Genomic DNA, 14184 nt, shown 5'->3' on the forward strand with positions numbered 1-14184 from the left:
ACGTGTGACAAGATGTTTTAATTTTGCGGGCTAAGTTCGCTGCCTTGCGAACTCGAAAGTTCAGAGGGGCCAACAAGCCTTTATCTCTTTTTGGATTGGACCGCTGAAAAAGTGGCAGCATAGCATGAGGGATTTTAGTACCTGAAGCCTGTCGCATCTTAGGAGGAGCTTTACTTGCTGGGCTCGGGTTTTTTGTCAGAGAAACAGACATGGCTGGGGGGGGGGACACAGGAGGTTGCAAACCCATCAGAATTTCGTTTCCTGCTTTTTGCTAAGGTGTTGGTCATTCATGGTGCGATGAAGTGCCTTTGGTACACGTGTTACTCATCATAGATATGCATACACTAGTATCTTAAGGTTCTGTGTGTATGTTCAGTCCTAGAATATGCAGTTTTATTCATCTCTCCTTAAGGTAGTTTATCCTGCATTGCATGGGGTTGAAATAGATGACCCTTGGAATTCCTTCCAACTGCACAATTCTGTGATTTTATTATTTTATGATAACTATAATAATCAAACCTCTGAGCATATGGAAGGAAGTAAAGTGGTACCTCGGGTTAAGTACTTAATTCGTTCCGAAGGTCCGTTCTTAACCTGAAACCGCTCTTAACCTGAAGCACCACTTTAGTTAATGGGGCCTCCTGCTGCCGCTGCGCTGCTGGAGCATAATTTCTGTTCTCATCCTGAAGCAAAGTTCTTAATCCGAGGTACTATTTCTGGGTTAACAGAGTCTGTAACCTGAAGCGTATGTAACCCGAGGTACCACTGTAGTTGTAACATGAAGTCATCACAGAAACTATTATGATGGATGTGCAGTTGAACATGAGAATTAGCCAATGTGTATTTAAAATTAAAATGGAAGCCCATTTATACAGTGACTGAACACACATATTTTCGGACATCCGCACAGGACTTTTTGGCTCTTGTATTTTTTGTGTGTATGGTTAAATGTAAGATAGGGAGTGAGAAGACTTTCAAACAGATGGAGTATTCTAACCAGTGTCTTATCTTCTTTTTAACCTAAATTGGCATTGTAACTTGTTTTGATTTTCTCTGGAGCAAGTATAATGTAGTTTGTTTTTAAATGTTTTATTAAAATATTTCTTGTGTAGCAAGGGTACATATAGTTTGTCAGTTTTCAGATAATAGGGTCCTTTCTACAAGTCAGTTAGATTCATTGATGTAGTTGATAGCTGTGGTCTTACTCATCGTCGTACTGCCTTCATATTGACTTTCTAAACAAAGTTGGTCACTGCAAGGAAACTGTTAAAGCATTTAAAGTTGACAATATTCAAGTCAAATCTTTAGGATTCTGCTAAAATAGCTAAACTCTAAATTTGGACCACATTCCAGCTTCCTGCAATGCATTGACTTTTTTGTTAGGTTATGATTCCTAGGATATTCAAAATAACCTACACAGAACATTTGTGCTACTGAGTGTAGATGTGTACAACAAGCTAAAGTTTAGATCTTTTAAGTCATAGTTTAAATAAGACCAATAACATGCAGGTTTACTCTCTTGACATAGCCAGAATTAAATACCCATATTAATTACGGTAAATATTCCTACCTTATATCTATGTTAGTTGTCATATAGTTATGAGAATGATGTCCTCAGTTCTGGAGAGGATTTTATTACTATTCATTACAAGAATTGATCGATTTTCCATTACTTTAACAGAAATGCAAACTTTATTGTTTGCACCACAAAACCCATCTTATTTAGCTTACAGAAACTGCATTCACAACCTTTCACTATCTGCAAATCTTAATTTCCTTAGGTATGCTGTTTCCCAAAATGGGAATGGACATAGAATTTTAGAAAACTTAAAATGCAGATGAAAAATTAGTACAACTCACTATAACAAAGTCTAACGTATCTGGCCTTAAGAATTCAGCCAGTGGCAGACTTTAGGCTTTCAAATTTCAGCGGTGCACTGTGCAACACTAACATTTGGCAACCCCCCCCCCCCCCGCGCTCTGTTGTATAGCATAGTTTTGGCACCCCCCTGCAGTGAGTAACCCAGTGCAACCACACCAGTCGTGCTGCTCTAAAACCACCTCTTATTCAGTGGGTGCAATAAATAAATCATGCAACAGGGATTTCAGGGCACTGTTATTAGCAAGATCAGTGTTTTGTGTTATCGTGCCCACTGAGGAGTGAGGCCATTGTACAGAGTGCATTCTGTTCCTTGATCCTTATGGAGACTGTGCAACATTGCATGGAACAGGAAAGATGACGAAACATCCCATACTGGCATTATGCAGATCCAGCAGCACTCTTTCAACATATCCAACAGTTAGAGCTCTTGACAGTTCTGTGTTTGCCATTGTTTCTGCTCCTTTTTACAGAGGTGGGGGGAAAGCAGCAGCCTCTAATCACTCTTCTCCTACTTTTCAGGCAATAATTCTACACTGTTCTTTCAATCACTCTTATTTGTATCCAGCAAATGCAAATACCGTACCAAATGGAGAGCTGTGAGCTTACAGCAGAAAAATGACAATTGGCATATTAGACTTGGTACAAGCGAGTCACATTAAATTCACCAGGGCTTATTTTGGGGGTGCATTTGAAGTTTTCCAGTTTAAGGGTCTGATACTGTTTCACTAATTCCTGTAGTCTAAGCTTGTACAGTTCTTCAGTTAGTGTTGTTTCCATCTGGTCCATACAGATAAAACAGCAATTGGCATAGACGACTGTTTGAACTGTGCAAGTTGCATAGTTAATATCCTTCTTGCAGGCAGCACAAAGAGTTGGGTCAATGAGAAAACATGCCTGTATTTCCACAGCATGCTTTCCATTATCTCAACCATTTATTATAGTGCTGAATTGGGAGTATGGAGGCACATAAAATTTGGGAGTGTGATAAAAAAGGCATCATTTAATTCAAGATCACGCACCAAAAACTGCATAGAGTGGAAGGGGAAATTAAATAAATCATGTTCAGTCTGGTGTGTTTCCACTTTAGCATTTTCATTAGTAGTAGTAGTAGTAGTAGTAATACATACATACATACATACATACATACATACAGTATTCTACTCTTCCACATTTTCATACATTAAGGAGAACAATGTACACTGTTGCAGGAAGGGTGGTATTTAAATGTAGTAGTAAATAAACCAAATAGTAACAGCAGCAGATTAAATTTTTTAAGGCAGACAGAGCTAATAAAACCATATAGTCTAATACACACACACACACACACACACACACACACACGTGTATATATATAACATTAAACACTTAATTGATGAACAAATGGGATGAAATCTGCAGCAGCAAAGCCAGCTTCATTGCTTGCTAAACCAATGGGGAATAATGTGCAGCTTACAAGTGAGTCACATGCAGCCCCCCTCCCATGATACTTAGATCTGGCCACATGATATTAGTAAAAGTCAGTGTCTCAGCTAAAACAAGCATGCTAAAATCAAAGCATTAGTTCTAGTTGAAAAGGAAAGGATAGCATGACAGTGGAAATGTGTCTTTTTCTAAAATAAAGAAACCCAGACTAAACCTCATACTATTTCCTTTTTTCAGTCCTTGAGGATACAAGGATTGGCATGCAATGGGATATTTTTATCACTTGATTAAAAACAAAACTTTGAACCTTTTTCTAGGAGTGTGGTGACTGCAGCACCAGCATGATCTTGATTATGCAGAAACCCTGAACTATCAAGATTTAAAGATAAAGTAGTCAATGCCATCTACTAGAACAATGTATAGGAGCTCTCTCACTGATCTGAAAGATCACAATGCAAACACATTCAAACATTGACATGTCTCCCAAAGAGCTTACCAAATGATAGCTAGGTCCATTGTATTATATAATTTGCATACTTTAATGCAAGGGTAGCTAACATGGTGCCCTGCAAATGTTACTAGACTGCAGCTTCCATAATTCCTAGCTACAGTGGTAGCTCGGGTTACAAACACTTCGGGTTACAGAAGTAGTACCTCAGGTTAAGAACTTTACCTCAGGATGAGAACAGAAATCGTGCGGCAGCAGCGGGAGGCCCCATTAGCTAAAGTGGTACCCCAAGTTAAGAACGGTTTCAGGTTAAGAACAGACCTCCGGAACAAATTAAGTTCATAACCAGGGGTACCACTGTACTGCCCATGCAGGAAGGGGCTGAGGGGAGTTCTAGTCCAACGGTCTGTAGAGAGCACCAAGTTGGCTACCCCTGCTTTAGTGGTTCCCTTCCCCTAGTCCAGACTTTCTCAATCTTGGGTTCCCATATGTTGTTGGACTACCACTCCCATCATCCCTGACTGTTGCCCCTGCTTGCTATGGATGATGGAAGTGGTAGTCCAACATCATCTGGGAAACCAGGGTTGAGAAAGGCTGCCCTAGTGTTTATAGGTACAGTCCTGGTGGTCCAAATACCCTTTGATTTGCTGCCATACTCCCATGTGCTTATCTGCTTTTGCTGTATGAGTCAAAGACTGAATAACTGGCAACTAATCACCTGCCCTGGGGATGCGGGTGGCGCTGTGGGTAAAACCTCAGCACCTAGGACTTGCCGATCGCATGGTTGGCAGTTTGAATCCCCACGGCGGGGTGTGCTCCTACCGTTCGGTCCCAGCGCCTGCCAACCTAGCAGTTTGAAAGCACCCCCGGGTGCAAGTAGATAAATAGGGACTGCTTACCAGCGGGAAGGTAAACGGCATTCCGTGTGCTGCGCTGGCTCGCCAGATGCAGCTTGTCACGCTGGCCACGTGACCTGGAAGTGTCTGCGGACAGCGCTGGCTCCCGGCCTATAGAGTGAGATGAGCGCACAACCCTAGAGTCTGTCAAGACTGGCCTGTTCGGGCAGGGGTATCTTTACCTTTACCTTTTAATCACCTGCCAGAAGTCACAATGATTGCCCAAACCTTCCTTCATAAGATAATAATAATAATAATAATAATAATAATAATAATAATAATAATAAAATTTATTTATATCCCGCCCTCCCCAGCCGAAGCCGGGCTCAGGGCGGCTAACAACAATAAACAGTACAAAAGTATAGCACAAACAACACTCTAAAATCATTCATTATAAAATTGATTCAAATCAAGCCACTGGCAACCATTGGGCCAGAGCTCCACGAAGATTGCCGAGGGAGGGAGTCAGGCTGTGCCCTGGCCAAAGGCCTGGTGGAACAGCTCTGTCTTGCAGGCCCTGCGGAAAGATGTCAAGTCCCGCAGGGCCCTAGTCTCTAGTGACAGAGCGTTCCACCAGATCGGAATTGGATAAGAAGGTAAAATTGGAGTCACTATGTGCCCTGTTCTATGATAGTTCTCAGCATGGGTGAAGCCAGGATTTATGTTTGGGGGGCGGCAGAATTGAGCTATCTGTGATGTGATTGGTCAGTTAGTTAAGTATTTTTATTTACAGCTTGCCCCTCTGGTTACACCCATGGTTGCAAGTGATTAGAGTGGTGGAATACTGGAAATGAGTTTAAAAACTCATTATAATGCTGCAATTGATTAGTGAGGTTGCAGTTAAGCAAGAGAGATGGGGTGGGAAGAATGGACCAAACATGGAAGGACTGTAGCTCAGTGGACAGAGTACACGATTTCTATGCAAAATTCTGAAGCTGACTCTTTGACTTCTTCACGTAGGGCTGGGATACTCCTGTCTGAAATCTTGTTGAGCCACTAGCTTACTATTGTCTAGAAGGATCTAGATATAAGGCAACTACCTATGTTCCTAATTCTCCTACAACATTCCCTTAATATATCTTCATCACAGATCCTGATGTGCAACATTTCCTCAACTGTGAACAATATCTTCTGCATACTGCTTTGCTTAAATGAGACCCTTCTACAGAGTAGGAAAGGTTACTAAACTGCCTGTTTCTAGAAGATATGCTGTTACCTTGTGAGTCCTTGAGTGTGAGGAGGTGGGGAGGGTTGCAGAGTAATAATATAATATCCTGGAACACTTAAGCATGTTTCAAGAGCAGCACTTCCAGTTCTTCATGCACTAGCAAGCCTCCATAAACCTAAATAATACATTTCTGAGTATTTGGACCATTCTGTTGAACCAATGGAATTCTTGCAAATAAATACATTGCCAGTCTAGTTCACCTGAGGACACTACAGAAATGTGAAATTCGTAAGTTTTCTGTTTGAAACCCTTAAGTTGCATTCTACTACAACTGAGAATTTAGATTAATGCCCAAACAAACCTGCTTAACTTAAATGGTAACCATCTAGGTCATGCTGAGTCATGGAATGAAGAGAAGGCAGGTGCAAACTTGTCTGTTAGATCTGCAGCAAGGATCTTAACTATGCCATGTATATGTTGGAAGCGGCAGAATCCAGATGACACTTTTAATGGCACTGGAAACATTTCTGACCAACTTACACTGGTCACAAATAGATCCTTGAAATGAACCTAGATGATGAGATATACCCCAATCTTACAAAGTCCTGAATATTTTGCAGAGATTCAGTTAAGTTTATATATTGCAACTTTGATTGTCCAAAATGTGGGGTTGTGCCACCAGCAACATTCTTTGTAATGGCTAGTCAGACAGTTGTTGATATACAGGGATTGTGCATAGACCACCTACATGCCCTCCAGATCATCTGAAAGCTCCTCTGACCCTAAACCCATTTCTGAAATTTGAGGGGTACTAGAATAGCTTCTGGAGAGCACAAAACTGTACACATGTGGTCAAAATATGGGCTGCACATGGAGCTGCTTGCATATGTATCCATACAGGACTTTTTAAATACCTGAGCTAAAAATATTTCTAAATTCATTTCTAAATATTTCAAAATTCATTGCTTTTGGTTGATACTGCACTCAGACATATGGTCTTCATGCAACCCCTTCCAGCTGATCAGCCAATTGATTTTGGCTACATCAGGATCACTGAGGAGGGGATGCTTTGCCGTCCTCCCACCCATGACCTCAATGCAGCCCAAATCACTGTCCCCATGCTGCTCTTAGCCATTTAGGAACAGCAATCTAGGCTGCATTGGGATTGTTATAACTATTAATGGTAAAGCAGGTGTGAACTGCCCTGGAATCTTCAGATGATGGGTGGTATACAATTATGTTGTTGTTGTTAGTGATGGCCACCAACTTGGATGGCCTTAAAAGGATATTAGACAAATGAATAGAAGATAAGGCTTTAATCAGCTGCTAGCGATGATGACAATGTTCTGCTTCTACTCTCAGAGGCAGTATGGCTCTGAATACCAGTTTCTGGGAATCGCAAGTCAGGGGAATGTTCTTGTGATCTGGTCTTGCTTATGGGCTTTCCATAGGCATATAGTCAGCCACTGTGAGAACAGGATACTGGATTGGATGTGCTTCTAGCCTGATCCAGCAGGTCATTCTAATGTTCTTAATTAAGCAAAGGCAATTCTATTTGTTAATTAACTTAGCAGAATCTGTTTAAAATATGCACCGTAATTGAACTGTGGAATTGACATGCATTAATACATCTTGTGGTAATGAACTTGGTTGGCTATAAAAAGGGAATTATGAAATAGAAGATGAGACTATGTGCTACCTCTAGTACTGGAGATGGTGTGCTTTTTGGTTGCTGGGAAGCACAAGAGGGGAGAGTTCTATTGCGCTCAAATTAGCCTCTGTGGGATCAAGGTGTTGGACTGCCATGATAGGCCTCTGTTCCGATTTCAGCAGTGCTTTCCTTATGTTCATGCTGTTTCTGTGTGCTGGGTTCTAATGTATTTTTGATTGCTAATTGTTATTTTTTGTGTGAATGTTGTCACTGAGTACTCCTTTGTTTAGTGAAAAGGGGGTGGGATATCAATTATACAAATAAATAAAATAATTATCTGTATTTTAGGAGAGATGAACACTGAGGCAGAACAGCAGCTTCTCCACAATGCTAGAAATGGACACAGTGAAGACATCAGGCAGCTACTGGGAACTATGGACAAAGGAGAGGCCATCTTTAACATCAACTGCAAAGGTTAGTATAGGCAGCCTTTTGAGTAACACCTGGGACATTTATAAGTGTTGACACCATGGCTTCATTGGAACAAAATGTATACATTACTGCAGAATATTGGTCTTCTGGTAGTCCTTGGGAGAATGTTAAATATACTGGAATATTTCAGGCCAGATGTCATATCAAAATACGGTGTGTAGCTTCTTGGATCCATTGCGGGAAAAGATACATTTTTGAGAAGGTAGCAGAAAGGCCTTGTGTCATCTGGCACAACTGCTTTGTAAAAGTGCCAACTATGTTTTGAATAAATGCCTTGATGGATTATGATCTACTCCCTCAGACAGAAGCTAAGCTAAAGCCATTAGCGAAACTCACGGCAACTCGGCCTTCCTTTTTAATGTCACCTTTCCTCCAAAGAGTGCTATATGTTCGTTATCATAGCAGCAATCCTCTTGAGATTAAGGTTAAGCTGAAAGATAGCGAATGGCCAAAGGTTTCCCAGCTGAGTGGGGAGCCCGTGTTTTCCTGGTCCTTGTCTGAAACTCAAGTCTAACTGCTACAATGCTTTTATGTCTCACTGAGGATGATACAAATTCAATTTCTATCAAACACATGTGAGAGCATCTTAAATTGGTGCAGTGCAGAATCATGTAGGATCTTTTTCAGTTTTCTTGGATGATACAACTTTGCTTGCATGAAGGGATGCTGTAGTTTAGATTTGTCGCGTTTTGTATTGTATCTTTAGGCAGAAGCAAATCTAACTTGGGATGGACACCTCTTCATCTTGCATGTTACTTTGGGCACACCAGTGTTGTCAAGGATTTGCTGAAGGTATAAACTTGTAGTCTTCTAATGAATTAATATTTTCTGTGCAACAGAAATCAGCATTTCTCCTCCAAAGCAATTAGCAGTTAACACTGAAATGTTTAACTTGTAGGTCAAAAGGTTTAAATAGTTAGATGCTGAAACCTTATGCAGAAGTTTATTATGTACCCATTACACTCTGCAGGTGTTTCCTGTGGTACATAGTGGGTATGAATTGGGCAGAATCCTTATCAAACCTTCCAGCTTCAACACTTCATCACACCCAGCATCCCCTTGCAGGATGGCCATGTCCACTATGTGCACTAATCAGGAACCCTTGACATATTCTTCAAATAGTATAATTGAGCTGCTTTAAGTGTGTGCGCGTGCATGTTTATATGCATACATGCACACACACACATGAAGCAGACAGAACATGTTGATACTCTTAGCAACTACAGTGGACTAGAAGGGATCATGCTTCAAACTGATTAAAATGTTCAAGCTGTGTCACTTATCTGTGAAGGTATAAAGGACTCTTGATGCAAGTAAGAGTGCTCCTTCAGCTAAAGGTTTTCAGCATTAATCCTAGTACTTAAAATAAATGGCATTGGTGGTTTCTGAGTCTGAAAGATAAGAAACCAAGTTGAATCTGTTAGCCCATAGGCCTTTAGGTCACCAGCAGGAGTTCGGAATGAAATCTAGGCCTCCTGGCTCTAATTTTGAATTCTGTATGTCTATGTAATTGTTAAACCACATAATCCATTTAGTTCTGCTGCATGTGTAGCTTGATCTGACCTCTTTGTAACCCTTTTGAGAAAGAAAATGAGCTGAATCCAATTTGAACAAACTGGATTAAAGGTGGCAATGAAGTAGACTGGCACACGAGAATTGCTACCTTCCCAAACACACAGAGCTTAGAGCTCAGATCAAGACCAATATAGCTTGCACTTGAGCACAGAGCATAGCAAGTGGACATGGGTAAGGCAGGCTGGCCAAACCACCTTTTGGAAAAATTTTAATTAAAATGAGTTTGGCATGGAGAAAGTCTTTACTACACTGGCTAAACTTTCTATTAGAAATTTTGGAGTACAGTCATTCTAATACAGCCTGTCACTGTCCCAAGTAAAACAGTTACAGATAGGTAACCATGTTGGTCTGCCATAGTCAAAACAAAAAAATTCCTTCCAGTAGCACCTTAAAGACCAACTAAGTTAGTTCTTGGTATGAGCTTTCGTGTGCATGCACGAAAGCTCATACCAAGAACTAACTTAGTTGGTCTTTAAGGTGCTACTGGAAGGAATTTTTTTGTTCCAAGTCAAACAGATTTTATGTGGAAGTATGCACCATTGAAAGCAAGAATAGAGTTTGTGTGAATGGTCAGAAACCAATTTTCTGTGTATCTGAAAAAGTGTGCATGCACACGAAAGCTCATACCAAGAACTAACTTAGTTGGTCTTTAAGGTGCTACTGGAAGGAATTTTTTTGTTCCAAGTAAAACAGATTTTATGTGGAAGTATGCACCATTGAAAGCAAGAATAGAGTTTGTGTGAATGGTCAGAAACCAATTTTCTTGGATGCCAAGCGCTACTAAACAATCTTTCTTTATAGGCTGGTGCTGAAGTAAATGTATTAAATGACATGGGAGATACCCCACTGCATCGTGCAGCCTTCACCGGGCGGAAGGTAAAATTAACAACTTCAGCCTCTTCTCAGAGGCGTACCATTGTTCCTTGTGACTGTTCTCCCTGTCACAGACACCTTGTAATTTCCCCGTTAGAAATGTTTGTTCTGTTTAATTATACGTGGCATTCACTTTCCAAGACCAAAAGTACAAAGCAAAAGTAAACTGGCTAAAAGGAGGGAGAGGTCTCTGTAGATAATGCAACAAAACTTTGTCTTTCAGGAGGTAGTTATGCTGCTTTTGGAATACGAAGCCGATACTTCCATTGTTAACGGGAATGGGCAAACTGCAAAAGATGTTACACATGATAAAGAAATAAGAGAGATGCTGGAAGGTATCCATTCTGTAAGATATATGAACTTTAGAGAATTGGCATTCTGGTAAAGATGCTTTGCTGCTGCATCATTCAGTATGAACAGTGGTGATGTCTTCATCCTTCTTAGAGACTATTTTGCCAAGGTGACAGAGCACTTCTTTTCCCTAATGATAAACACTGTCGTGGCTGCTTGAAACTGTGTCTGCATTGAACACATCCTGTATCGCACGATTAGACCCTGCTGCAAAGCTTTTACAACACTAGAAATGTGTTGATGATGTGAAGAAAACTGCTTGGTAGTTGCTGGTTCACATGATAAACCTCTGCACTGACATTGCATTGACACATAGATATGCAAATTTTGCCAAGGACCTGTGCCTTGAAGCTATTAAGTACCTAGCAGCATCCCTGTTAGTGTTCACAATTAGCACACTGGAAATCTGTGGTTTTCCCAAGAGCCTGATGTAAAAGGAGACAATGGCCTTGTGTATCATAACCCACATAACTTTAGCTTTTTTGCATGTGTGAACTTCTAATTTAGTTGTGACGGTAATACGTTATTGAGCCTTTCTTTCCTCCATAAGTGATACAATCTGACCATTTCAATAGGTGGGCTGTTGTATGGGTGTATTCAATAAATGTTGAGTCTTTCACAGTTGTTTTTTAAGGCAGTAAAGTGCCATTTATTGCAGAAAAGTATATACACACACAAACACAATCAAATCTGATTTTAGTGGGGCTTACCAAGTACAATGTCCTTTTTCCCCAAATTACTTTTTTTAAAAAAAATCTCATAAGATATATGATTTGTGTGTCCTATGAAACCAGTTCTATTTTTTTGTAAAGAATGTTCTAAGCCACATGTTGCCGATTATGTTTAGGGTGGCTTCCTTGAATTGGATACTCTTTTTACATAAAAGACCCCTTGTGCATTGTTTCATATGCCATATTTGTCTGAGGTGATACAAGGAGTTCCTTCGAATTAGAAGACCTCAAAACACTTTCCAACTTTTGGTGTATATCCTAAGGTTTGTGGCAGAGACCAATGTTAATTTAGGGGGCACTATTCCCTGAGACACACAGCAGACAATCTAACATGGGTTGAAACTTTTATTTGAATTGTCTGAGGGCATTAGAAATAAGGAGTTGTATCCACTAAGTTCTACTAGGTATGAACCCACTGAAATTAATAGACCTAAGCTAGCCAACTTTATTTTCATGGTCCTGCTCTGAGTAGGACTAATATTGGATGCAGCCCAGAGTCAGCATTCTTTTTAATACTGGCATCAATTGCACGTTTCCTTCTTCTGTCCTAGGATAGGAGAAATGTGTACTTGAGTCACTTCTAACATTGACTTCAGAAGCTCGAATAGCATTTTAATAAGGTGCCTGCAGTATCATGCAATGCACCTTTCCCACGTAGATTTGTCAGCTATAACCAGTTTGTTGAAACTTAAGTGGAGGGTTTAGTATTTGCCAATGTAAATGCCAGTTCTACCTAAAGTTCCCACGTGATCAATTGCTTCTGATAGGCTACTTTTCTACAGTCAGGGAAGAAAGCTAGGTTACAACTTGCCTACGCTAGAATAGTTTGTGAGAACTAGAGACACTCGTGCTTAGAAAAGGATAAAACTTTGACAGGTTTGAGAAAGAGAGGGAGACAACATGCTGTGTGAGAGTGAAAGATTGGCACATAGTTCAGACTTACGGAGTTTCCTGTCACAATATATGATGATAATGACCTCTCTACTTGAACAAATTTATGGAGAAGAAGAGGTCTATCGGTGGCTATTTACAATGACAGTCAAGCTGAACCTTCATGTTACTCTGATTTACAAGTACCAGGAGACAAGCAACAGGGAAGGTAAGATGCCTTCACCTTCTAGTTGCACAGTTTCTGCAACGATTTGGCTAGCAGCTATTGAAAACAGGGCACTAGGTGGGACCTTTGTCTGATCTCCCAGGGCTGCCCTTACCTGGGCTCAATGAGTCACTTGCCTTATCCATATCTTCTGCTATTGCTGCCAAATTCTGTAGTGGTTCTAACAACTCATTCCCTTTTCAAAAAGATGCATTCCCAGCACAGATGATATTAGATATAGTACTGTCTCTACTTCACAGGGCTAGAAGCACAGCTTGCTGGGAGTTGTAGTATGGCAGAAGCAGGAAAAGGGAAGGAAAGAACTGTTTGGGCATAGAAGAGGTGAGCAAAGGGTCTTATGTAAAAAGAGTGTGTTACTGGGGAAAGCTGCTGTTAAAAGTATAAAATCCACCAGTATTTTGTTTTAGGGCACACTCTCATTAGTTTGTGGCATTTAGCATTATGACGTAATTTGGGATAGAAGTGCTTTGGGATGGCTGACTGGGGAAAGCTCCACTAAAATTCTGTCAAGCTTTATGTTCTGTATTTCTTTTCGGTTTTTCTTTTTGGTGGAGGGGCTACATGGTCAAAGCCCTGTGGTTGTTTTGAGACTCTCTAATCTTTAATACACACACATAAGCCTTGGAATGATTAGAAATTGCATTACCGTACTTATGGAGATAGCAAACCTGCTTAGATATGATTCAGATAAAGTCTATATTTTGTGAAGAGACATAATAAAGATTATATTATGATAAAATTGACTTTCACTATCCAATATTGTATCTAGAGTTAACCCTTACTTAGCAGGATACTGAGTGCAGGAGTTGCTCAGTTTTGCATTGCTTGGTCTTCTAGAATTTCAGTTTGCCCTTAATTTCAAAGAAATAAAGCTTGTTGGTTAGCATTTGCCATTGAATTCCTCTGTAAGCAGAGATGAATGCTAATAGCACTATTGCCAAATAGCTGCACTCTTATGACTGCACGCCGTGGGGGTGCATGAACTGAGCGTGTACAAACCTGTTCCTGTGGATATGATCTGGGTATGAAAGCAGGTTCGGTTAAAGCTGCCTATCCAGATAATCAGAGATGCAATGTGTTCCCTGCATGAGACTCTCCAAAACCTGCTTACCAGGACCTTTTAACTGGAAAATGCTGGGGACTGGACTTTTGGCTTTATGTATGCAAAACATAGGGATGCGGGTGGTGCCGTGGGTTAAACCACAGAGCCTAGGACTTGCCGCTCAGAAAGTTGGCTGTTCGAATCCCTGTGAAGGGGTGAGCTCCCGTTGTTTGGTCCCAGCTCCTGCCAACCTAGCAGTTCGAAAGCATGTCAAAGTGCAAGTAGATAAATAGGTACCGCTCCGGCGGGAAGGTAAACGGCGTTTCCGTGCGCTGCTCTGGTTCGCCAGAAGTCGGCCACGACTTTACCTAATGGTCAGGGGTCCCTTTACCTTATGCAAAACATCAGCTCTACTGCTGAGCTGGTCTTGGCCTATATTGTTCTGGGAATTAACAGGCTTGAAGTTTAGGGAATATAAATCTGTGACCTCTCAGGAGGGAAGGACCCACAAATGTTAATTGCTTTTTCACTGGGAA

General features: G+C 40.8%; 1 protein-coding gene across 5 annotated transcripts in view; it reads left to right on the plus strand.

The window, feature by feature from the left end:
- Nucleotides 1-14184, plus strand: part of OSBPL1A (oxysterol binding protein like 1A) — a 156449-nt gene that overhangs the window by 83580 nt on the left and 58685 nt on the right. For 4 of the 5 annotated variants that reach the window (XM_081919183.1, XM_081919180.1, XM_081919182.1 and 1 more), the window contains 4 exons: nucleotides 7816-7941; nucleotides 8666-8751; nucleotides 10336-10410; nucleotides 10631-10742. In XM_081919183.1, coding sequence (XP_081775309.1) covers nucleotides 7821-7941; nucleotides 8666-8751; nucleotides 10336-10410; nucleotides 10631-10742 — 394 coding nt within the window. In that variant the 5' untranslated portion in view covers nucleotides 7816-7820. Of the gene's footprint in view, nucleotides 1-7815; nucleotides 7942-8665; nucleotides 8752-10335; nucleotides 10411-10630; nucleotides 10743-14184 lie in introns of those variants that run through there. The other variant, XM_081919181.1, reaches the window with a different exon arrangement.

The sequence above is a fragment of the Podarcis melisellensis genome (genome assembly GCF_964234715.1).
Source record: "Podarcis melisellensis genome assembly, chromosome: 7".
NCBI lineage: Eukaryota > Metazoa > Chordata > Lepidosauria > Squamata > Lacertidae > Podarcis > Podarcis melisellensis.